Raw genomic sequence first — 25243 nt, 5'->3', positions numbered from 1 at the left:
TTGGGTTTGTTTTGCTCTCTGCTACGATCTCACCTTCTCTGCATTCCATGATTTTCATCCTTCTCACGGCCATGCTCCCTATCCCAAACTTGTCCTCTCTCAATCTCCTTGTGTCGTCTGCACTCCCACTCCCACTCTCTTTTCCCATTCCCCAAGTTCTTTGTATCAGTCACTCTACCATTACAGAAAAATTGACAAGTTGAGATAGTGGTTGTATTTCAACTTAATCACATCTCTAGAGCTCAAACTCATTATTGGGAGGAATAGTTAGAGATTGTTCATTAAGTTGGGACAATACTTGCTTAGGCCATCACGATAGAAGCACAGGTTGTTGCATTCAGTTATACTCTTTGATCTTGATCATCACTTCCAAACTAATTCAACCTTATCTTTGTTTACCCTCTCCGATGAACCTCTGTCACTAGTTGTTTTGACGTTGTCATCTTTTGCTAGTCTTGCAAGTGTTTCTCTTGTTTATCTCTATTTTAGTCCCCCTGTTTTTTCAAATTCAACTTTGACGATGCAAATTAGTGCTCTTATTTCCTTCGGTGCTGTTTTTATTTACTACAAAGAACATGCCAATTCTTTCTGGGTTTTGCTTCTCTAGTTTTAATGGGGTAAAAGATTTGGAGTCCTTTGTGCCCAGCTATTCTTGAGCTGTGTTGCTTTATAAGTTTTTGACATTGAATGCACGTCTTCATCAAAAGTTTGTTTTGTTTTGTTTTTTGTTTATGTGAAGAGGACTCTTATTTGGTAAGATCAACTCTTTATGTTTTGTGTTGGCAACTCTTTATTTTTTATTTCTACTTGTAACTACTTCGTGTGGTTAAAACTTCCTATCAGGAAAATTTTCCTAGTGTTTTGGAATTGAGAATGTGTCAATCCTTGAGTTTGAGTTCCTTAGGTTGGTCATCTTAGTTTGGTGTATATAGGTGATTGTCTTCTGCGTTGTATTATTGCCCCTTTAAAGTGGGTTGTTTCCTATTGCTACCTATAAAAATCGGTGGTTTCCTACTGCTGCCCTTGAAAGTGGGTGGTTTTCTACTGCTGCCCTTAAAAGTGGGTGGTTTCCTATTGATTCCCTTAAAAGTGGATGGTTTCCTACTGCTGTCCTTAAATGTGGGCGATAGTTTCTACTACCATTGAGCGGTTTATTTTGTGTCACCCTTGTATTTCCACCTTTTCTTGTGTCCTACTCCCCCCTCAGGGTTGTGAGAGTCGTTGTCTTCACTAATATTTATTATGCCTGTTTGTCCAAATTGGGTGTCTTGAGGTGATCTATTATTTAGGAGGAGATGGAAGAAGTTGAATTGAATGACCTAGAATTTCTATTACGTTCAAGCCAGGGATCATTGGCATGTGTTTCCCAGCCTGAAGGGGAGAAAGACAATAAGTGTGTGAGTATTGATGAAGTTGAGTCCAAGAGTCGTCCTGCACGTGCAAGCTCAAAATCGGAAGACCATGTAGAAGCCACAAAGAAATGATAAATTGAGCATTTAATTGTGAGTTTGAAGACCAAATTTATGTTTAATTTTTCTTGTGCTTAAATGGAGAGTTGTGAGACATTTTTTAATAAATTGAAGCTATATACTCCAACTAGAAGGAGTGTGTGAGAAGTTATTATATAGAGCTATGTACTTTTGCTTATTTTCTAGGAAAATTGTTTCTTGCAGGAAGTAGCTTCCTAGAGTTTATGGGGAGCAAGGTCATGAATGTAATTTTGAACACAATTAAAGTTATAAATAGGTAGTGGTGTCTCTAGGCCTTATCTCCCATTTTTCTTCTGCAAAAGGCACCAAACCTAGGCGTTTATGGACTGCAGAGGCAAAATTTTACTGTCAAGGCCACAAAACATAAAACCCATGTTGTCTTTTATTTGTTTATTTGCCTAAGGGTAATTTTGGTGACTTCATGTGACAAGCACTATGGTATTCAAACGAAATTAAGCTGGGTGGAGCAGAAAAAAAGGCTCCACAGCTTCTCTCCCTCGTCCTTTTTCTCCTTTATCTTTCTTCTTCTTTGTTCTTAATCTGATTCTTCTGTGCACTTCTTATTCCTTTCTACTTTTTTTGTCTTTATAAATCTATTGAAAATATTAAACTATTTTTGTTATGCAAATTCTAAATATCCATTTCTAGCTTTTACTTCTAGTGGTTCCTGTGCAAAAAAAAAAAAAAATTGTAGACCAAGTTTTCAGCTCTAACGCCTAGTTATGTATTCATCACTCTTGTTATTCTTAAATATTGACTTTCTAACATAATAGGTTGGTACAATTCTCTGCTCTTTCTTGTTGCTTATCCTGGGTTCCTTAATCTCGTTTCTATTGCTCTTGTTCCACAGGACAAGAAGTCACTGAAATTAGGACCTGAAGACAACCTGTATCTGGAGGGATTTGCTTTAAATGTCTTTTCCAAGGCAGACAAACAAGATCGTGCTGGGCGTGCAGACCTGTATGGCAGTTGTCATTTGACATGCTAGAAAAATTCAGAGCCCATTAGAACAAATAAAAACTAATCTTTGTTGGTCTTTTTACAGGAACACAGCAAAAACTTTTTATGCAGCTAGCATTTTCTTCGAGATTTTGAACCAGTTTGGAGAACTTGCACCTGATGTATGTTTCCAAATTAAAAATAATTTGATTTTAGTGGACTTTTGAATAGTTCTATAATTTCCGCAGTCTGTGCTTCAATTTTCCGAGTTAGTTTTGCCATTACACGTTTTTGATGCTAGCTTCTTTGACAGCTTGAGCAAAAACAGAAATATGCTGCCTGGAAAGCTGCTGATATCAGGAAAGCTTTAAAGGAAGGACGGAGACCTGAACCAGGCCCACCTGGTGGCGAGAAGGACCTATCAGTTCCATCAGATCCGTCCACAACATCATATGTATGTTTTTCAACCTAAGCAGAGCCTGAGCATATCATTTACTTTATGCCCCAAACAATTCCTAAAAGAGCTCTGTTTTGTATTAGTGTTTACTGAAAATATTAATTCATTTTCAATCTCTGACTATGACAATCCATCTAGAGCAAACTGTCCTGGACTGTCAGTAAGGCATGGTGGGGAGGCTATTATTGTCTCTCTAAATTTCAGCAGATGAGTAAAATTTAGATACACTCTATCACAATGTGAGAATGTCTGTGCCCCTTAATCATGATGTTGAGACAAGTGGAGATACTGACAGCATTTGTTCTGTTTTAGGACCATATGTTTATTATATGGTGGGATATAATAACTATTTTTTTATGGTTACAATACTAATGAGACATCTATATAATTATGTTCAAACACATAATAACATGTACCTTCATAGAATTGGAAATTCAAGAAAAGCACAATAATAATCTGGAAAGCCCTATATGGGCCTTCTGTATAAAGACATAAGAAATGTAGCAAATTGGTATGCTACATTCTCTCACTGAATCACCCTTTTTGAACAACATAGATATGTATACTTCTGCAACGAAAAACAACCCAAACAGTTTTCCTAATCAGCCATCGTGGAGAAATTGCTTGCATAATGGTTTTCCTTCATTTATCTCCCAAGCTTGTCTTTGATCAACGAAAGATATACTTCTCTCACAACTTATGAATATTTATAGTGAGTCTCTAATATCTAGGAGATTATTATTCTTCAACATCTGGAAAAGTTCGATGAAGTCCATAAACTCTTGGAAAACTACATTGAAGTGCACCAAAACTTCTACACTCCCTGTTAATTTGGAGATTAAGTATTGATTACTCCTTGTGACAATATTCTAAATTATATTGGTGTTGAGAGGTCTGGTTAACATGTCTACTAATTGATTCTTGGAAAAAAGATATGGTGTGGCGTTCTTTCTGGACTTTTTAAATTCTTATTAAAATCTCAATTGTGATACCTAAAAAAGAAGTTATTTCTCCAAAAAAAATTAGCAGTCCAAACTCAAATGGCATAGTTCTTTATAATGTACTAGATTGTTTGGAATAAGAGTTCTTTCCTGATTGTTAAGAATGAGCGATATAGGTCTAGCTGCTTGATTTCAAAATTTACTAGTGAGCTCTTCTACAAAAGTTCTTCGTATATGGTTTGGGCATCACTTGATATTCCACTTTACTTTGAAACTACTACACATTTTGGTACTTGACATAACTACACTTTGCTTTGTATTCTTCCAAGTAACAAGGTTACACCTTTCTTTGTATTCTTCCAATTAACTAGATTACTCCTTGCTTTATATCTGCTTCCAGACCTTCTGTCACATGTGGAATCTGTCCTCTTTGCACTGACTTCACGATGTCCATGAGACTTATAAAACAGTACTCAGCACTTATCACTACCTCCCAGTGTGTAGTTCTCCCACTTAGTGGAGCCTAATTGTGGTAGTCTCTTCTTCCATATCTTCCTTCCAAAGATGTATGAGTAATCCAATCTTATAATTAGTGGGATTGCGTGTGGACTCTATTCTTTGGCCAACATGACCATTGATGCTTCCAATGTTGATATCTCCCTCCAGAAAATTCAGATTGAGAATTGGTTTAATAGGTTAGAAAATAAACTTACAAATATTTCTTTTTTGAAATGATGATAATTTTATTTTAATGAAAGGGAAGATACATCAAGGGAGGCCAGGGGGCTTACTGGGTCGGGAATGAGGCAAGGGTTGGTGGGTGTGGTTTTTTGGGTTGTCGGGTTTGGGAGCAAAGGGGGCAGAGGGGGAAAAGGAGGGTAGTCTAGTCGAGGAGGATATGTGTTGGGCGGTGATGGGGGTGGAAGAAAACGGCAGATGGCGCGGGCTAGCTGACTCTAGCCGAAGCCAGAGTTGGTTGTTTCTAGGATGGTTATACGGGCCATGGTTGCAGAGTCTCTGTGCTGCGAAATTTTACACTCGGTGCGGTTTCCTCGATGGACCGTACGAAAATAGTACCTCCAAGGCCCGAACCAGAGTTCTCTGGTTTTGGGCGACGTTCTCAGATCTTCAAAAGTTGTTGCCGAGAAGGCAATGAGGAAAGAAACGCCGGCCAACAGAGGAACGGTGATGAAGGCACAATGCTCTCTGTTTTTACTGCAATATGGACATTTTCGACATTTCGAAGGTTCACCTGAGTGACCGTGACAACTGTCGGACCAAAAACGAAATGGAATGGAGTCGCATAGCAACGAGGAGGTCGTCTTGTTCGGCTCTGGCGGTGAATAGTGGTTCAGTTGGAGGCATCATCGTCGTTGTAGGTCACTGGACCTTTGCTCGAGCTGTCCTCTCTGGTATCACTTTCGGAAGCACCAGAAGAGGGACAGGGGGGGGGGTTGTACTGCGTCGGGAGGCCCTTGAGCTTCCTCTGTAGAAGTTGCAGGTTGTCACCTGTTGTGGGGAGAGCGGGGAAGAGAAGTTTTCCGCCTTCTGGATCGTGGTCGAAGGTGAGGGCCCCGGTCAGAAGGAGTTTCCGATTGGGAGTTGCGGTTCAACCTACCTCTTGGCCTCCCCGCAAGATCTCGGGTAGATCTGTTTCGACGAGCAACAGGAGTGCTCATTGACTCGTCGCGATGACTCGCCGGCCGTCGTCGTTGTAGCTCGTCAGTTCATTGGTTCACGAGCCTGTCTTCCCGATACTTCTCCCTTTGATTCTGCCTTTCCCTTCTCTCTCGCCTTTCTCTTCTCTCTCATTCTTCTCGTCACGCCTCTCGTCTCTCCTCTCGTCGCGACATTTCGTCATCTTTTGTCATTGTCGTCTCTCCTCTCATCACGACAGATAATCATTATTGTCTCAGGCTCTCAGTGCTCGTTACACACGTTTTAAAAGATAAATAATTGACATATAAATCTTATTCTTGATGGCATAAAACACCTCTGAAATTGAATATTTCTATTGTTCAAACCTCTCCTACTGTCTGACCTTTGTTGCTTCAAATATCGATTTCTCTTCGTAGAAAACTTTGATTGCCAAAATTCCTTTTTCATTGGAAAGTAGATTCAAAGATCATTCCTTCAATATATAATTTGCAATATGAAAAGTTTAGTATGAGGTGCGAACGAAGAAACAACGGGTACTGGGACAAGAAAGGAAGAAAAAGGTAGAATACGTACCTAAACTACTAGAGATGATAAATCAGAAAATGATCACATTATTTCTGTTGGTTGACTGAGTCAACTCACAAAACCCACTCTGATACCATGTTGAATTTTTGGGAAAGAGAAATACTTCACTGACTTGTAATTTGAGTATAATGATCCTCTATTTACGAAAGAGGAAACAAGTAAAATTAAATTACAAATAAACTATCTTTGTCCTAGTTACACCTGAAGTCAAACATTAAAATCCTAGAACAATTGAATAATTGAACATAAATAGAAGATTAACATAATTAAAAGACTTTTAACTAATACTTTTCTATGAGACCTCCTTCCATGAGATTCCGCTTAGACTCTACCATATTAGTTCCGGCTCTATGATACTTTTTGTTGTGAGAGTCATGTAAGACTCTTCCATATCTTCTCTTGAACACACATCATAGGAAGTGGTTAACTATAGAAGGGGTAAGGATCCTCCAAATGATTGTCGTAAGGATCTTTTGTTATAGGTCATAGCCACAGAAAAAAATATTGAGGGGTGACTGTGTATAGTCCATAAGGGTCTGTCTTCTAGACCATAAAGTCCTCCCTAGAACCTCTATTGTATGTGTTCTCTAAAGTTGAGATGAGGTTCAATGTTTCTTACTCTTCATTGTCTCTTAATGCTTTCTTGGCATTGAAATCCCAAATACGGGTATTGTTTGATGTGCAATACCAGTTTTTGATTGATACATCACGGTCTCTTGCCAGCCTGAAAATGGATGGATATGAGCATGCAAGAGCTTGCTTCTAGAAGGAGGTGATATCCCCACTATGGTCATGGATTATGAATCCACCATCGAAGTGGGAGAAACCTAAAAATTTGTTTTTGTTGATCCTAGAGTTTAATCCATGGATAACTTGGTTTGAGAAGAAGAAGAAAGAAGAAGAAAATAGGAAAAAGAGAAGAGTAAGAGAAAATGAGAAAGAGAAGGCAAGAACACGAGTTTGAGCTCCTCCCCCTCTCTTTCTTATATATATAGGTGGAGCATGAATGCCCTAATACATAAGAAAACATTTAAACTAACCATGCCACTCACTCTCATAATTACATAGAATACCATTCAAACTACTTCAACACTCACCCTCAAGTTAGGGGAGAAATCATCAAATATTCCCAGCTTGAGTGACTTTGTAGCAATAGTCTTTGTGAAGATGTCCCCCAATTAATTCTTTGAAGGGATATTATATAGATATTATTCCGGCTTGATGTTTTTCTCATATGAAATTACAATATATCTCAATGTGCTTGGTTCTCTTATGAAAGACTGGATTGGTCGCAATATGGATAACTACCTGATTGTCACAGTGAAGCTATATAGGCTTGGTTATCCGAAACCCAAAGTCATGAATGATTTTAACCATAAAAATTCACTTATTGTAGGGGCCATAACTTGATATTTTGCTTCCACACTCGATTTAGCCACTACATGTTGTTTTTTGCTTCTCTAGGTGACTACATTGCCCCTAATAGTTGTGCAGTAACTAGAGGTAGATTTTTTGTCATCAGGGGGCCCAACCCAATTAGTATCAGCAAAGCCTTTAATTTCTGTATAAGCATGACATTTATATAGCAGCCCTTGACCTGGACTTTTCTTGAGATACCGAAGGATTCTTTCCACGTTTCCCATTTTGATTGTTGTGGTTGATGTATACACTGGCTGATAACACTGACCGAATAGGAAATATCTGGTATTGTGACTGTGAGATAGATGAGCTTCCCAACTAACTGTTGGTTTAAACCATTCCTCTAGCAATTTATGAATAAATACATTTGAACTGCTGATGATCCCCAAAAATGGCCATTCCACTAGGCAAATCCTTTGCTTTGGCTTCTATGCAGTTTGAGCTCCTTGTGTACTAGGTGCCTTTGGCGTGTCGCATGAATATTTCGGCTAGTTTGTTTCCTGAAAGAAAGCCACTGCTACATTGTGCTCTTTTAACGTTTCTCTGGCTAGTGATAAGGCGACGAAGATGCGAAACGGAGACGACGAAAGTGATAGGGAGCGACGACACGAGGATACGATAGGAGGCGATACGGAGCGACGATGTGATGTTGCGATATGCTGCGATAAGGATCAACGATACGATAAGGAAAGCGCCGATGTGGTAAGTGATGCACGAGAAAATGAAAAAAGATCAAAGCATCACGGCGAGTGAGATTTTACGGATGAATCGGTGAAAAGCGATGGGAATCGTAGACCGAAGCGATGCGAACGCAGTAATGTTGATCAATACGAAGAGCTATGGAGCGAACCTTGAGAACCCATCTCGGGGCTTCCCTCTCCTCCCTCTCACATCTCGAAGAGTCCAGATCTCTCAGAAAATCGTCCCCTTCCACAACGTCCCCCAAAGGCCTCCAAATCGAAAGAATCTTTTGACGAAGAAGGATGGCAAATGGTAGTAAGCCACACATCAAGACGAAGGATCAGGCTAGACAATCCAGAAGATCTTCACTTCCAAAATGGCTCTGGAGCTATCTCTCTTCAAAAGACGGCAGATCTCTTTGGCTCCTCCTTGAAAATCATCTTTTGAGCAGGAGTGAAGCGATCCTTCATCTCCATCCCAATCGAGGCTGTCGAAGCTTTCAACTTCGTATTGGAAAAAGGTTTGGGAGGGGAAGATTGGTTGAAGCTTCGGCCACTCCCTCTTCACCCGGGATCTAGAGTTCCGGATCCACACCCAGTTCCATGGGGGAAAGCTCGAATGCTCGATTTCCCAGAGGCGAGCTAATAAAATTATGGGCATGATTTTTATACAACAAAATCCAAACTCGGGATTGGGCTGGAGACAGTTCATATCTTTGGTATTCCACCTCTCTCAGCATCAAACCCCAGAAAAAACAACTACCTACCAGAAAAAAAACCCTACCTTGTCACCTCTCGTCACCACCCCTGAGAAAAACACAGAAATCCCAAAACTCACCACTGAAAACCCCTTGCTAACCCTCTCACTTAGAAAACCCTGATACAACTTCCAAACTCCTCCCCACCCCCCTCGAAAAAAAATAGACGCAAATGAGAACCATCTTTCTCTAATCCTCCCCGAACAAACCCTGGAAGAGGGTAGAAAAAGGTTATCTTCTGCCGCAATTGTAGCTGTTGCAAATGATCACAACTCAATCATGTCCATCGGAGCTTGGACTGGGAAAATCCAATGGCCAGCGAGGGCCACCCACATCCACGATATACTTTGGATGTTAGCCTTCAATTTCCCAGAAGCCAGAGAGGCGTTTCTCAAAGACAAAAATGAAGAAGGATCCCCCATTATAGGCAAATGGCCTTGGGATTTCGACTTATCCTGGATTGGACAAAGAGTAACGGTGCACGGCATACCGACGGAACTCCGATGTAAGCAAACGATTGAAAGCATAGCAAATTTCTTCGGTGAACTCATATGGGCCGAGGACAATCCTCTATTACTTTGGGAGAACTTCTTCATCAGACCAAAATCTCCGGTAAAAGGACTTAAACTCATTGAGCTTTTTTCTGGTGACTTTTCCGCTTGGATCTCACTGGAATTCAGTGACCTATGTTGTCCCCTCCCCCCCATGGCTTCTGTCTTGCGAGCTCTGGAATCGTGGTTGACTCATCAAAATCCTCCACCGAGTATTGAGTTACACCAGAGCTGCTCTAACCCATTGATATGGCCTGAGTTAACCAGTCCAACTCAAACCACCTTGGGGGCTCCCCTCCCCACATCCACGATCTACTCTGGATGTTAGCCTTAAATTCCCCAGAAGATAGAGAGGCGTTCCTCGAAGACAAAAATGAAGAAGGATCCCCCATTACAGGCAAATGGCCTTGGGATTTTGACTTATCCTGGATTGGACAAAGAGTAACGGTGCATGGCATACCGACGGAACTCCGATGTAAGCAAACGATTGAAAGCATAGCAAATTTCTTCGGTGAACTCATATGGGCCAAGGACAATCCTCTGGAATTACTTTGGGAGAACTTCTTCATCAGACCAAAATCTCCGGTAAAAGGACTTAAACTCATTGAGCTTTTTTCTGGTGACTTTTCCGCTTGGATCTCACTGGAATTCAGTGACCTATGTTGTTCCCTCCCCCCCATGGCTTCTGACTTGCGAGCTCTGGAATCGTGGTTGACTCATCAAAATCCTCCACCGAGTATTAAGTTACACCAGAGCTGCTCTAACCCATTGATATGGCCTGAGTTAACCAGTCCAACTCAAAACCACCTTGGGGGCTCCCCTTCCACCGCGCCCCCCCTCCCCCCCCCCCCCCCCCCCCTCAAGAATCATCTCGAAACAAAATTCAAATTTCAAAATCCCCACTTCCATCACTCACCCCATCACCTCACCGCCTGTCCCCGAACCCGAGAACACTCTACCTCACGCTACCCCCATTCCTCTCCACAAATCCCAAAATACTTCTCTGTCAGAAACCTCCAACTCACGCCTCCTATCTCCTTCAAATCACCTCATATCTTTTCATCCCCTGCGACGCTTTATCCCAGAACCATTGAAACCAAGTACCACCCTCACCCCTACTCCCACGACACCTGGAATACCCGAATCATTGCCTTTCCCCAATCTTGAGTTTTTGCTCCTAGAGCCCATAACTCTGGTCCCGAACGTCAATCATCTTCCATCATCGAGCACCTTCTCCCTTCCCCATCTTATCAACCACACCATTCCTGATCATCATCCTTGCACCAGCCTCTACAACCATGTCAGTCTGACACTGACTCTTCCTATCCCACTTGCAGTCTTCCAATCCTAAATCCAAAAAACCCCCTAAACACTCTAAACCCGTCCCGCCACCCCCTTTATCACCTAATCCACACCTTATCCTATCCGATGCAGATCTTACCTATCCTGAAAAACCCCTCCCCCCTCGGGAACCCAATGGTATCCTGAGCATGATGAAAATATTTCTCGAGAACCCATTCCCCCCCTTGCCGAAGTTACTCCTTCTATTAAAGGAAATCCCCCCACCCAGATCAACTCACCACCTCCCACATCTAATTCCATAATCCTTTTCCACAGTCCACTAGCAACAATGAACCCCTACTCCTCAACCAATTCACAAACCTCTGCCTCTCGCTATGGAAACAATAACATCTCTCCCATCACCTATTCCAGGGGCAGGCCCAATCAGAAAAAGCCACCCACAACCCCCATCAAAACCTACTCCAAGAGGAAAACTCACAACAAATCCAAGGACCCTATCCCAGAATCCAACAACCCCCAATAGGAACCACCCTCCCCCTTCCCCCCCTCACTCTGAATACCTCAAAGACTACCCTCATCTCACTCGGGAGGAGCGATGTAAAAACATGCAAACATGGATTATGAAATATTCGGCTGGCAACGTCTCCACTCATAGAATCGAGAAGATGATGGAGTACTGTTGGGACTTCTCCAAATACTATAATGGCCTCTTCTGCTACACGGATGAGGATATTTGCAGGATCTCCTGGCCATGAAAGTCTTATCCTGGAACGTCTGTGGAATCAACTCGCCCTCCAAGCGAGACCTTATCAAAGCTGCCCTTTTTGATTGTAAGCCTGATATAGTTGTATTTACAGAAACTAAGCTACAATCTTTTGACCACTCTGTTGTGCACAATATCTGGTTTAATCCTGACCCCGAGTGGGTAGTAATTGAAGCTATAGGACACTCTGGAGGCATTCTTGTCATCTGGGACCCAAATTCGGTTGAGGCCGTTTCTACAGATCTCGGTCTTTTTTCCCTCTACGTCTGCTTTTGGGACAAATTGCTGGGATCTGAATGGGCCCTCGCGGGGATCTATGGGCCTTCGGGTAATGGAGACCGATCCATCTTCTGGGATGAAATTCTAATCAAAGTCCAACAATGGAATGTCCCCTGGCTTCTAGTCGGGGATTTCAATGCCACCCTACGTTGCTCTGAAAAAAACCCTCCCGCAGAAAGAATTACCTCCACAATGCGAGCTTTTTTTTACCTAATTAGTTGCCTTGAACTCATTGAAATTCCTCTTGCAGGGAAAAAATTTACCTAGTCCAAAGGTCAAACCCCCCCCCCCCTCTCCTCTCCAAATTATAATGACTGTCTGACTCTTTTCCCCAATACTGCTGGTCAGGTTCTCAACAAAATTGGCTCTGACCATTGGCCTATCCTCATAAATTCTCATCCCCCAAAATGAGGTTTTTCATCGTTCTGCTTTGAAAACTCTTTGGCTATCGGAAGATTCTTTTTCTTCAAACTTGAAGAATTGGTGGGAAGATCTCCCTCATCATCCAAACCTTGGGTGGGCGTTCCACTGCAAACTCAGAGCTCTCAAATCAATTATAAGACCTTGGGCTCGCTCCCTTACAACTGACGTTGGGGAAAAAAAAGCCTCCATCCGTCTCCAACTCTCAGATATGGACCTCCTAGAAGAACAAAGAACCCTCTCCCCCTGAAATTATTTGCAGAAACAACCTTACTCATGATCTCTCAAAATTCCTAACCAGTGAAACCACTCAATGGAAGAAACGCGCCAGATTCAGATGGCTCTCTAATGGGGACGGAAATACAAAATTTTTTCACGCTATTGCATCCGGAAAAAAAGAACTAATCGTAAATCCTCCCTCATTATCAATGGAGAGGAATGTACAACTAGTGTTTCTATTGCTAATGAGTTTAAGTTTTTTTCAGGTCTCTACACAGAAGAGTATTTCGATCGCCCTATCCTAGACCAGATCAGTTTCCATCGGATCTTTGAATCCGATGCTTCTCATCTAGAAAACCTTTCTCCCCAGATGAAATTGATGTAGCAGTTCTAGGAATGCCTAGAGATAGGGCACCGGGCCCAGATGGTTTCAATGGGGAATTTTACTGTCAATACTAGGGCATTATCAGAAGCGATGTGCACAACTTTGTGAACAATTTTCACCAAGTAGGTATCACCTACAAATCTATTGGAGCCTCCTTCATGGCCCTCGTTCCAAAAAAATCCGGTTCCGCTCATGCCAAAGATTATAGACCCATAAGCCTCACCACAAGCTCTTACAAAATCCTAGCCCGTATCCTTGCCAAGCGCCTCAAGTCTGTTCTCCCTAACATCATCAGCCCTAGTAAGAGTGGTTTTATTGCTGGTCGAAATACCCTAGACTCATCTATGGGTGCCCATGAAATCCTTCACTCCTACAAGAAATTGAACAACCCAAGAGTGGTTATCAAACTTGTCTTTGAAAAAGCCTTTGATAGAGTTAACTGGAAACTTGTTGACCACCTCCTCAATAAGATGGGTTTCCCCATTTGTTGGAGATTCTGGATGAGAAGCTGTATCTCTAACATCTCCTACTCAGTCTTGATAAATGGCAAACCTTGTGGATACTTCAAAGGCTCTAGGGGACTCAAGCAAGGGGATCCCCTATCCCCATTTCTGTTTACTCTCATTGGAGAACAATTAGCCGCAATGATCCGTCTGGCTAAAACATCTGGATGGCTAAGCCCTATCTCTCCTAACCCTATTCTCGATATTAGCCTCCTCCAATATGCAGATGACACTATACTTTTCTGTGATGGCACCCTCAATCAAATTCATAATTTAAGTGCCTTGTTGAGCTTATTTGAAATCTCATCTGGGAGAAATCTTCTATATCTAGTTACAATATTGAGCCTGGTCTTCTCAACTCTATGGCCAGCTATCTTGGTTGCCATATTGAATCATCCTCTGAAACTTGTTTGGGGCTTCCTCTGACCCCACGTCTCCCCTCTAAGGCTTCCTGGCACCCTGTCATTGAGCGTTTGGAAGGAAGAATTGCCACCTGGCAAGGAAAATTTCTCTCAAAAGCAGGCAAGTTAACTCTCATCAAATCATGTTTATAAGGAATCCCTAACTATTATTCGGCTATGTTCCATTGCCCAGCGTCAATCAGAAACAGAATTGAGTTTCTAAAGAGTTGTTTCCTTTGGGGTGGGCCAAACAGTGAAAAAAAATATCATCTGGTTAAATGGGAGGAGGTTTGCAAGCCAAAATTATTAGGTGGATTGGGAATCCGAGAAACATCCACAACAAACTCTACTCTGCTGCTTAAATGGAATTGGAAATTTAATATGAATCATCATTTGATTTGGAGAACTTTTGTAAGGGAGAAGGCAAATCTCCGCTCTGGCTGGTGGACAGAAGGAAGGCGAATTCGCTCTCTCTTATCCGCCTGGAGAAAAATAGCTCAGCTCCTCCCCAAATTCAAAATGGCTACAAAATGTTACATTGGAAATGGAAATACGTCAAAATTTTGGAATGACTGGTGGGTTGGCCAATCCCCCCTCAAAAATAGCTTTTCGGAAATTTTTGGCCTCTTAGGTAACTCAAAGATCAATATCTCAGATAGCTGGTCAGAAAATGGGGACTGGAATCTAAACCTTAGAAGACATCTCACTGATACTGAAGCCCTCCTTGCATCCCAACTCCTTCTCACTCTTCCAACCAGACAACCAAATACCTCCAATGTTACTCTAATCTGGACTCCCTGTCCCAAGGGGTCTTTCTCCACATCTTCTGCCCATACATCGTTAAACAACCTCTCAGCCCACCCAAAACACCCTGCTACATATGCTTGGGATCTCCTCGCCCACCCACGTGCTAAGTTGTTCATTTGGTCTGCCTACAGAAACAAAATCTTAACCTCTGATGCTTTAATTCGTCGGGGCACCTCTGTCTTGGACCCTCATTGCCCCTTTTGCATAAATACCCCAGATACTGCAACGCATGTCCTTCTTTCATGTCAATTTGCCTACCTAGTCTAGACTTCCCTTTTAAACAAAATTGGCCTTCAATTCTGTGCCCCTAGAAACATTGCTGACACTGTCCTCTCCCTAGTCAGTACGAAGCTCCCAAAATTAGGAAAAATGATCTTATCTTGTTGTATTGGTCAAATTATCTGGGCTCTCTGGAAAGAGCGCAACAAAAGGAAATTCAAACTCAAATCTTGTCTTATTGAGGTTTTGACTGAGCAAATCTCTAGTGAAGTCTCTGTCTGGTTCTTCAACAGAAAATAATGCAAAAAATTCAGTGACTCGAATTTTAGAGGAAATTGGCAATCTATTGCTGGGATGTCCCTGGCCTCTCGCCCCCCTACTATGGCCACATGGATCCCCCCCCCCACTTGGGTACACAAAACTCAACTTTGATGACAGTGCTTTAGGCTGCCCGGGTCCTGCAGGATTCGGTGGTGTTATCCATAATGGAAATGGCGATCTCCTCTTCTCATATGTAGGTCCCCTCGGCAACTCAAATTCTACTTCTGCAGAACTCTCTGGCCCCCTTTTTATTGAAGGCGATTCAAAAGTAGTCATCAATTGGTGTGCTAACCATGGTCACCCCCCGTGGCGTCATTGGGATATGTTCAATGAAATTTGTAATTTACTTTTTGGTTTAAACTGTATATGGAACCACATTCCTTGCTGTGCTAATCACCTAGCAGACTCTCAGGCTAAGGTGGGTGTGTCTTTCCAACACTGTTGTGGAGTCAAGCCCCCAAAGCTAGGTTTGTATTTTTCCCTCTTGTTATCAATATACGCACTTTCAAAAAAACTAACTGTTGAAACTGACCAACATCAACATCACTACCAGTTCTTGCACACAATGTAACATAAGGTTCCATAGGTGTGTCTGCAGGCTTGCATCCAAGCATTCTCGGTCTCTTTCAACAAATCAACTATGTATTTCCTTTGTGATAGGACTATACCATGTCTGGATTGAAGAATTTCAATCCCAAGTAAGTACTTGAGAAGCTTGAGGTCCTTGGTTTGGAACTTCTTATTAGGTCCTGTTTTACTTGTTGAATGCCACAAAGGTCATTGCTTGTAATAACAATATCATCCACATATACCGCCATAAGAATGTGCCCTTAGTGGAATTTCTGGTAAACATTGAGTGATCACTTTCGCACCTCTTAAACCCATGTTTTGTAATCATAGTGGCAAATTTATCAAACCAAGCTTGCGGAGATTGTTTCAACCCATATATTCAGCCGACATATTTTCTCTCCCTCAACCACATAACCACATGATTGGCACATGTAGATTTACTCAGAGAGTATACCATTCAAGAAAATATTCTTGACATCTAACTGATGTAAATCCCATTTATGGCTATTGGAGAAATAAGAACTTCGATCGAGTTCATCTTGGTAACAAGAGAAGAGGTTTTATTAATATCAACACCGTAAGATTGAGTAAAACCTTTAACAACCAACTGAGCCTTGTATCTTAGCAACAAAACCATACGGATTACACTTTAGGGAGAAGACCCATTAGCACCCGTTTGCCTTTTTTCGTGGCGTAAGAATGACCAAATGCCAAGTGGAATTGTGGTACATAGCTTGAATCTCTTCATCCATGGCAGATTTCCACCTTGGATTAGTGAAAGCCTCCTCATAGCAAGTAGGAATGGTGGAAGAAGACACCACAAACAAAAAAAAAAAAAAAGACAAACTCAGAGATCAACAATGAGTGGAAACATAATGAGAGATAGGGTGTGAAGTGGATGGAGGTCTAACAGCAGTGGAGCAGGGCTCTTTGCGAAGAGCACTGGGCCTAGTATCATAAGGTGGTCCATAAACTATTGGAGATGAAGGAAGAAAACGTACCTCAGGGATCATCTAAAGACTCTACAGGTGACTGATCAACGGGTGTAGAAAAAAGTTATTTAGAAGGCTGGTCCACAGTCTGAAAATCATAATCCACCAAAATAAGTGGCTTTGGCATTCCTGTAGAGGAAGCATTGACTGAGATAAAATGTCTTCTTCAAGGACGGAGAGTAACACACAACCTTTTGATATTTGGACTACCCCAACAAATGCACTTAACAGCCTGGGGAAGGAATTTACCCTGGGGAAGCCCTCAGTGATAAACAAAAGATGTGCATCCAAATACCTTAGGTGCTAACGGGAAGGCAACTAAATCAAGAAACAATTTGGAGAAGGGGGTGGCACCTTTTAGCACATTGGAGGGTACTGTTAATAAAAAAAATGCAGTGAAGACTGCATAAGGTCAATAAAACTGAGGAACATTCATAGACAACATAATAGTTCGGCCAACTTCTACAAGATTGTGGTGTTTTTTTTCAGATACACCATGGTGTATGAACACAGGACAATTGATGCATGAACCATTTTTCCTTGCAAAAACTTTGAAATAGAGAAAAAATACTCTTTCGCGTTATCAAACCGAAAGATTTTGACTTTGGTTTTAAACTGATTTTCCATCATAGCACGAAAGGAGGTGAAAATAGGAAATACCTCAGCCTTATCCTTCATCAAATATAACCATGTAACTCTCGAGTAATCATCCACAAATATAAACAAAGACATAGATTTAGATATATTTGGGACATTAATAAGTCCCCACACATCCGAATAAACTAAAGTAAAAAGACTAAAAACAATATTATTTTACTTGGGTTGAATAACCAATCTATGGTGTTTCCCACCTTCACAAAATTCACATGAAAATTGTGTAACCAGATAAAGGGAAGGAACTAAACTTTTTAAATTTGTTAATGGGGGATGACAAAACCTTTTATGCCATTTAGATGCCTCTTTTGTTGTCGTTGTTGCTATTGTTGTCTATATAATAGGGTCCATATAGTAAATATCCCTTCTCTCATGGCCGCCACCAATCACCTGTTTTGTCTAATGTTTTGAAACACACCATGAGATGAAAAAAATAACAAAACAATTTAGTCTTTTGATCAATTGACTCACTGACATAGGGCTCAACAGAAATTGAGGGACAAACATGACATTAGAAAGTGAAAATGATGGTGAAATGGTGGATGCTTGAATCCTAGTTTGTGATCCATCTGCAATGGAGACAAAGCTATCTGTGAGGTGTTCAAAGGCTCTAGAATCAATGATCCAAGGTGATTTCTAGAGCATGAGAGAAAGGAACACGTCCCACTAGTAGCAACTGTGTTGCTTTGGGGAGTAGTCATCATACTTTTAAACTTTTGAAACAATTCATGATCCTCTGCTGATAGAGTCAATCTTCCTTTGGAGGACTCTAAGGGTGCTTAACTGTTGGAAGATGTAGTAGAGGTTGATGCTTGATTAAACTTGAAGTAAGGTGGTTTGCCATGTAGATTCCAATAATTTTCAACTGGATAGTTGTTGAACCCACAAAAGGTACATTTCCTTTTCCTAACCACCAGTGTTAGAGGTAAGAGCATTCCCACGTCTACTGGTAGGAGTCTTTCCACCTCTTCTTTTACCTCTACCAGAACCATTGTTCCCTCTCCCTTGGGAGAACATAGCTGAGTTTTCCACTTGTTTTGGTTGACTATTGGACTCCTTAACTGGAATATGTAGCATGGTTGCACATACATCATTAAAAGAAGGTTTTGCCGTAGAGCTAAGTACTTGTGAGTTAGCAACATCCAAGTAGGGTGGTAGATTAGTAAGACATATAGTTGTGACCAGGTCTGCCCTTTGCTTTTCTTGTGTGGTAACATCTAGTGCATAGTGTAACCTTCCACTCTTGTAGCAGTCCTCTAAATCTGGCAAAGTATTCATGAAGAATGTCTTCAAACTTTGTGTTGCACATCTCTTATAAATCTTTTGTAGACTGTCAGGGGTAGAATATAATTCAAAATATGTGTCTCAGATCTGCCTCTAGGTGTACCACATTGCTTACCACATGTTTCTCCATACTATTAATCAACTAGTTAATAACTACTGTATCTTTCCTCACCACTTATGGTAAGAGGGCTGATCCACATGTATAAGTGGGTGAGTTATATGCTCAACAAAGTCTCTAGTTATCAGAAACGTACATTGGGACCAAGACAAGTAATTACTCAAGCCTTTAAGTGGAGTTGTAGTAATCCTTAAGGGACCATCTTTACTGAAATCAACATATGTAGAGGAAGAGGAAGTGTTTGACAATTCAGATATTATGACTTACAAAATAACTTTTTTTCTTCTTCTAGAAAACCAACACCTTTAGGTTAACTTGGGAGGAAAGAGGACAAGAATTTATCAAAATGAACAAATATTTGAAACTATGGAATGCAAAACTATATAATGTCAAGTGATCAAATTCAGCAAGTAACAAGCAAGGAAACCAGCCAAGATCACACAAGCATGCCCCTTTTTCGATTTTAAACCAGAATTCTAATCACTCAACAACCAATGGTGATTAAAAAGGGAAAAAAACGAACTAGGTGTTGTTAAGAAAGCAATCAAAAATGAACTAGAACTATTGATTACTTTCCAAAACTATTCTTCAAACCCTAACTTAGGGTTAGGGTTTTGACAACTAAATTGAACAGACAAACCAGAAATTAAGGAGAGCTTCAAGAGGACTTTTAGCATTCCTAAGGAGGAATTTTTGGCATTAAAATTATATCAAACAAACAAGGAATGAAGGAAATTGATGCACATGACAAAAAAATTGATTTTAGCCATTCAATATGAAGAGAAAACGAATTTTGAGAGATAATTAGGCTTGAGTAAAAACAACTTTGTGACTATAAAAAACTTAAATTGAATCCCTCATAATGTGAAACATAAGGTGAAACTTATCTGATTAAGGAGAGAACTTACTGAATTGACTTCAAAATTTTGCTCCTCTTAAAAAATAGCCAAACCCTTTGTTGTTTGAAGGCTGAATTGAGTTTCCTTTCCACTGAATTTTCATAACTTGATCAATTGTACTTTAAGCCCTAGAATTCCAGCTCTGGTACCATGTTGTATTCTAGGGTTTAATCCATGGATAATTTGGTTTGAGAAGAAGAAGAAAGAAGAAAGAAGGAAGAAGATAAGAGAAGATGAGAAGGAGAAGGCAAGAGCACAAGATGAGGAGAGAAACTTTAGGGGTTAAGAGAGAGCACGAGTTTGAGCTCTTCCCTCTCTCTTTCTTATTTATATAGGTGGGGCATGGATGTCCTAATACATAAGAATAAAAAAAATACTTATACTAACCACTAATTACAGTTTATGCCACTCACTCTTATAATTATATAGAATACCACTCAAACTACTTCAACATCCAAATGCTAGAGGCGTGCCTTGGGGGGGTGAGGTAGTGGAATTGAGAGAGTATCTGAGTAGTGGTATTTCCTAGCAAATGATTTTCCTCCTCATGCTATTTTTGTGTGAACCAAAAATTTCAAATCCATTTGGATAGTAGCGTGGAGTTCATGCTTTTGATGTTCCAAATGCCTTGGCCACCAATTTTTCTTGCCATATGCAGTTCATGCTTTTGATGTTCCAAATGCCTTGGCCACCAATTTTTCTTGCCATATGCATTTCTTTCTAGTTGATAGGATGATATTTAAACTTACTAGAGGTGCCCCTGCCATAGGAATGATCTCTTTATGACCTCTAGCCTATTAACCACTGCCATAGGACAGAGGAAGAAGGGCTATAAGTAGTAAGGTAAGTTAGCCAGGGTGGCTTTTAATAGAGTTGCTCTACCAACTGGTGAGAGAAGGTGACCATGCCAATTATCCAGCCATCTCTCCGGCTTTTGATAATTGGATTCCAAAGAGATCTCATAGATCTCCCTGTGAAGAGCAGAAGACCCAAATTGATTCAAGAAATGTTCCTTCAATACAGCCAAGAACATTAGTGAATAAAGCAATAGTATCAACAAGATTCAAAGCCCCTAGTGTGAAAGAATTCCAACAACTATTAGGTTGAAGCCAATGTTGTAAAAACCAGCCCGGAATTGATTGCCAGATGATTTGGGTGACACCACTTGTAAAAAAAATTTAACAATAAAGAAAAATAGATTGAAGGTAGTTTAACCAACACGAAATTGTTGTTCATTTTGCGAGAAGAGGGGGTGGGGGAGGGGTGACTCTCTTCTTTGTAAACTTCGCTGACCCCAGTTGGGTTTTTTGTTTCATTAGGGTTATTTACCCATGTAACCCAGACAACGGACTGGACCTGGTCTGGGTTTTATAATACTGATCAAGGGGTAGGGGCTATTTTCTTTGTAAACTTGGCTGACCCACCCAGCTGGGTTTTTTGTTTCCTTCCGTTTATTTACCCATGTAACCCGGACAAGGGACTAGATCTGGTCTGGGTTTTACATCACTGATTAAAAGCTACCAATTTCTTTAATAAAGGAGACTTACTAATGAAAGACTTTACCAGGAAACTACCTGGAAACTTGTTAGGAAACTATTAAAAACAGAAACTTGCTGACATTCCCTTGATAGAAAGTACAAAAACAAAGAACTGATCTGAAACAATGACTTTCTACAATGAGTGAGCTGGTTTCTTTGACTCTTCCTTTTTCCTTTTCTGTTTACTTCTTTTATAAAACTTCAACCGTTTATGATAACTTAGTTTGTCCCCATAGTTTTTAGTAATTTCTTCAACATTGGAGCTATATGTATACAACACTTTCCTAAGATCATCTTCTTAATTTATCAGTCATGACTTTCCTTTACAACAAAAAGACATTCTGCCTTTGATCGATTAATGAAATGTTCTTTGTAAAACTTCCAAATACTTGCAGTAAAATCCTTAAAATCTAGTAAGTTAACAAAGTCTCTAAACTACTGGAAAATTACATTAGACTTTTCATGTAGGAAGAGGTTCTGGAATCGATGATCCAAAATGAGGACGGAGAAGCCATAGAGTGGAAGCAAACTATTGATTGGCACGTATGCATTGGCTGATAGAAATGTAGGCCATATGTAAATAACTTTTGAAGCTATTAAATTAGACAGTTCTTAAAACCCATATATAATCATATTTCGCAACTCTTCCACAAATTGGCTTATGCTGGACTTTTAAACTTGTCCCAACTTTTCCCACAACTTTGAATTGTTCAGACACATTTTTTTTTTTTTTTTGAAAAAATGCTGATGTTCAGACACTATGAAGACAGACAATTATTCATCTATCATGAGTTCCTTTCTAGTCTAGACCTTTGCCTTTCATGAAACCATCTTGTCACCATGTTGACCTGTGACTTAAGGTAGAGACGTCCGTGATGACATTCCGCTTTTGTACGTACAACCCATTATTTGGAGTCTTGTGCAAATGGCACTTAAAAGAATCTCATCACATGGAAAAGTAAGAAATTAACTGTGGTCACTTTGGTCTTGTGCACAAGTGAAAAAATCTAGCTGTGCCTCATACTTTATGCAAAATGATATGAGTTATTTGGTTTGTCAATTAATAAATCTATGAAAGATGGTATGTGATGACAATGTACTTATACTTTGTAGCTCAGTGTTCCGCAAGAAGATGAAACATATTGGATTTGATTATCATTTCATCCAATATATAGTTAATAGTGAGAAATTGTACTCCTTTAGGTTTGATTTGTAGAGTATGGACCTAAGTCCTTAGAAGCTTAGGTGCCCCCAATTTTCTATCTAACCATAAAATTTGAATTGCATGAATTAAAAAAATGATTTATTCTTGTTCTACTTTTATTTATTATCATATGCATTCATGCTGATGTTCATTTGACATTATTATTATTTATATTAATTTAATAATAAAATGGAGATAACGGTATCACTGTGAATATAATGAAGGAAATAGCATTCTTGTAAAAACTACAGCTTCTCTAAAGAAGAAAAAGTTAGGTGCAGCCAAGGCCTAGTTGGACTTGAGTCCACCCTCTTTTTCCTCTTTTAACAAAGGTCCTGATCTAAAATATTTTTTCATCACTTTGTATTAAACTGGGCATGCTTCAATTCTGTAATCCAGGTTGAAGGGACATGTTGAAGTATATTTAGATGTTATTATCTCAGGGGTACTTGTCTGACATAACTGGTTGTTATGGTTCTTTGTGTTCGTCTTTAACTGCATTTTGTTAACTTGATTTAATTATTACTTAAGCTATAGCAAAAATATGGAGGTTGAGCTCCCTTCTCTGCATACTCAATGTTTCTGATGGACAATTCCTCACCTCTTTATCCACATTGCTGCATTCTCTTATGTTAGTCACTATTTTTCCTCTCTTTCATTCATCTCCATGATGTTTTATGTATTGTGTTATTGTTAGTCACAGATCCTAATGTGGTGATCTTCTTGAATTTATGAATTCGGAAAAATAAAATTTCTTTCCTACTATGAGTATAATTGTCCTAGCAACTTTCTAAGAGATCATTAACTATCTCTTTCAGGATCTTGGAACCCAAGAGATCTCCCCTGTCAATCAGGTAACCACAAATATTACGTCAGCACCTTTTAGTGGGATGAAAAGTTTTGAGGCAAAAATTTGAAGGACAGTTGACATATTAGGTGTTTTTTAACCTTTCAAAAAGATATTAGGTGCTTATTGTAAATTCACAGCATTGTTTCATTGATGCTGCATCTCAATCTTTGGTCTCAACAGCTTGTCTGTCATTTGTATTTAGTATGGTATCTTGAACTGTATTCATAAAGATTGTGATTTATGCATCCCAGGGTTGTTTTTTATGTGCAGGATCTGGGACAGAGTCAAAGTTTTTCTGGCAATCAGCCTAGTGTTGATTTACCATCCCGACCTGTAAAAATAAACACCTTGTGCTTTGTGACCTGACTGAAATTGCACTCTTTACAGCAGTCTTTATTCATATTTCCTCTCTTTGCAGGATATTGGATCCACTGGGAGTTTTTCAGTCGGTCAAGCAAGAGCAGATATATCATCTCGACCTGAAGATAATTATCTCTACCAGCAACCTTCAAATGCTTCCTTATCGCCCTCACCCTCAAAATCAGACTACCCCTCGCATGATTTCCAGCCAGCCCCTGCTCCATCTCCTCCACCCTCTGATATATCTGATCATCCTTCCTACTCTCAGCCATATAATCTTCACCATCAATCTTACACACAGGATAATGCTTATCAGTCCCATGATGATTCTTCCTTTTACAATTATTCTAATTTCCAGTCTTATCCTAGCTTCAGTGAGAGCAGCCTGCCCTCAGTTCCTGCACACTATCCTTCCCAGTATCAAGGCACAGATATTGGCTACTCTCCTCAAGCTGGCTCTGCTTATTTGCATCAGTCAGGCCCTGTGGCTCCAAACTACTCGGTTCCAGGGGGCCAGGCTCCCTCAACAACCGTTCCATCTTTCAATAATGATGTTAATTATAAACCCACACCTGAAAAGATCGCTGAAGCACATAAGGCAGCGAAGTTAGCTGTTGGGGCTCTGGCATTTGATGATGTTGCCGTAGCTGTGGACTACCTTAAGCAGTCACTGGAGCTATTGACCAATTCATCAGCTAGGCGTTAAGTACTTGGTTGAGGTACATGATGTTGTGTCGGTTTGATTTCTTTGTACAGTTCAATATATCCACTGCTCACCTAGCAAAAGCGTGTGATCAGATACCCACTCTGAGGCAGTTTCCTTGGGGATCTGCAACCAGAGAACCAGATTCTACTCGCACCATTTTTTTCCTTTTTCGACCCATTGAGGCTTAATTTGTCAGTGTTGATAAATGATCAGCGGGTTTATTGGTGTGGTTTCTTTGGTTCTGCATGAAGTAAAAGCTTGGCATATTTAATCTTTCTCATCGAACTCCAGTCTTATATGACACCAGCATCTTTCATCTTTCTGAAATCTTCATATTTTAAGAAGATGCTGTTGGTTGAAATTTGATTAATAAGTTTAGATGGATTTAAACTCAACTTTAACATGGAATTAGAGTAGGATAAAAATCGTGAAGATTGAGTGGTGTTGATGGAAATGGCAATGTAGAAACTTGCAAGGAGTCTTGCTTTTGGGAGATCTAGATGAATAGTTGTATTTCTGCAAAATTTTCGGTATATGTAATCTTATATTTGTGAGTAATGAGAAAAATTCCTTAAAATTAGGGTTGAGACGAAGAAAATGACACGTTAATCGATTGAAACCATACATCGATGAATTGAAAAGGCATTCATTCTTGGTACTTGAATCGATAGAAACATTATCATATATTGGTTGGTTTATAGGGATTTTTCAAGCCTTCAACTGAATGCAGTCATCGTTTCAATTAGTTGATTAAATATGCTAAAAACTTCAAAATCGAACCGTCAATCGATGGAAGCTTCTTGTTTAATCGGTTGAAGGATGAGTTCTAAGACAAGTGATTTTGTAGCTAACGAGCTTATCTGCAACAATTAGGAAATTTATTTATTATGGACTAATTTTTTTTTTAAATTGCCACTATTTGTAGCTATCGAGCTTTTTCACCTTCTTTAAGGTTTTGAAAAGCAGAACA

At 40.1% G+C, this 25243-nt stretch overlaps 1 protein-coding gene across 1 annotated transcript in view; it reads left to right on the top strand.

Annotated features, from left to right (window-relative positions):
• Positions 1-24553, top strand: part of LOC137934770 (protein HOMOLOG OF MAMMALIAN LYST-INTERACTING PROTEIN 5) — a 30157-nt gene extending 5604 nt beyond the window's left edge. Inside the window, exons 3-8 of the mRNA XM_068779299.1 lie at positions 2341-2450; positions 2536-2611; positions 2743-2883; positions 23176-23211; positions 23478-23540; positions 23626-24553. Coding sequence (XP_068635400.1) covers positions 2341-2450; positions 2536-2611; positions 2743-2883; positions 23176-23211; positions 23478-23540; positions 23626-24273 — 1074 coding nt within the window. The 3' untranslated portion in view covers positions 24274-24553. The remainder of the gene's footprint in view (positions 1-2340; positions 2451-2535; positions 2612-2742; positions 2884-23175; positions 23212-23477; positions 23541-23625) is intronic.
• The last annotated feature ends 690 nt before the right edge of the window (positions 24554-25243 follow it).

Source organism: Aristolochia californica, unplaced genomic scaffold, assembly GCF_029961685.1.
Source record: "Aristolochia californica isolate CCGP_79_NKW_82.1479 unplaced genomic scaffold, dmAriCali1.0.hap1 SCAF_10, whole genome shotgun sequence".
Lineage (NCBI taxonomy): Eukaryota > Viridiplantae > Streptophyta > Magnoliopsida > Piperales > Aristolochiaceae > Aristolochia > Aristolochia californica.
This window is presented reverse-complemented; position numbering and strand designations above follow the sequence as displayed.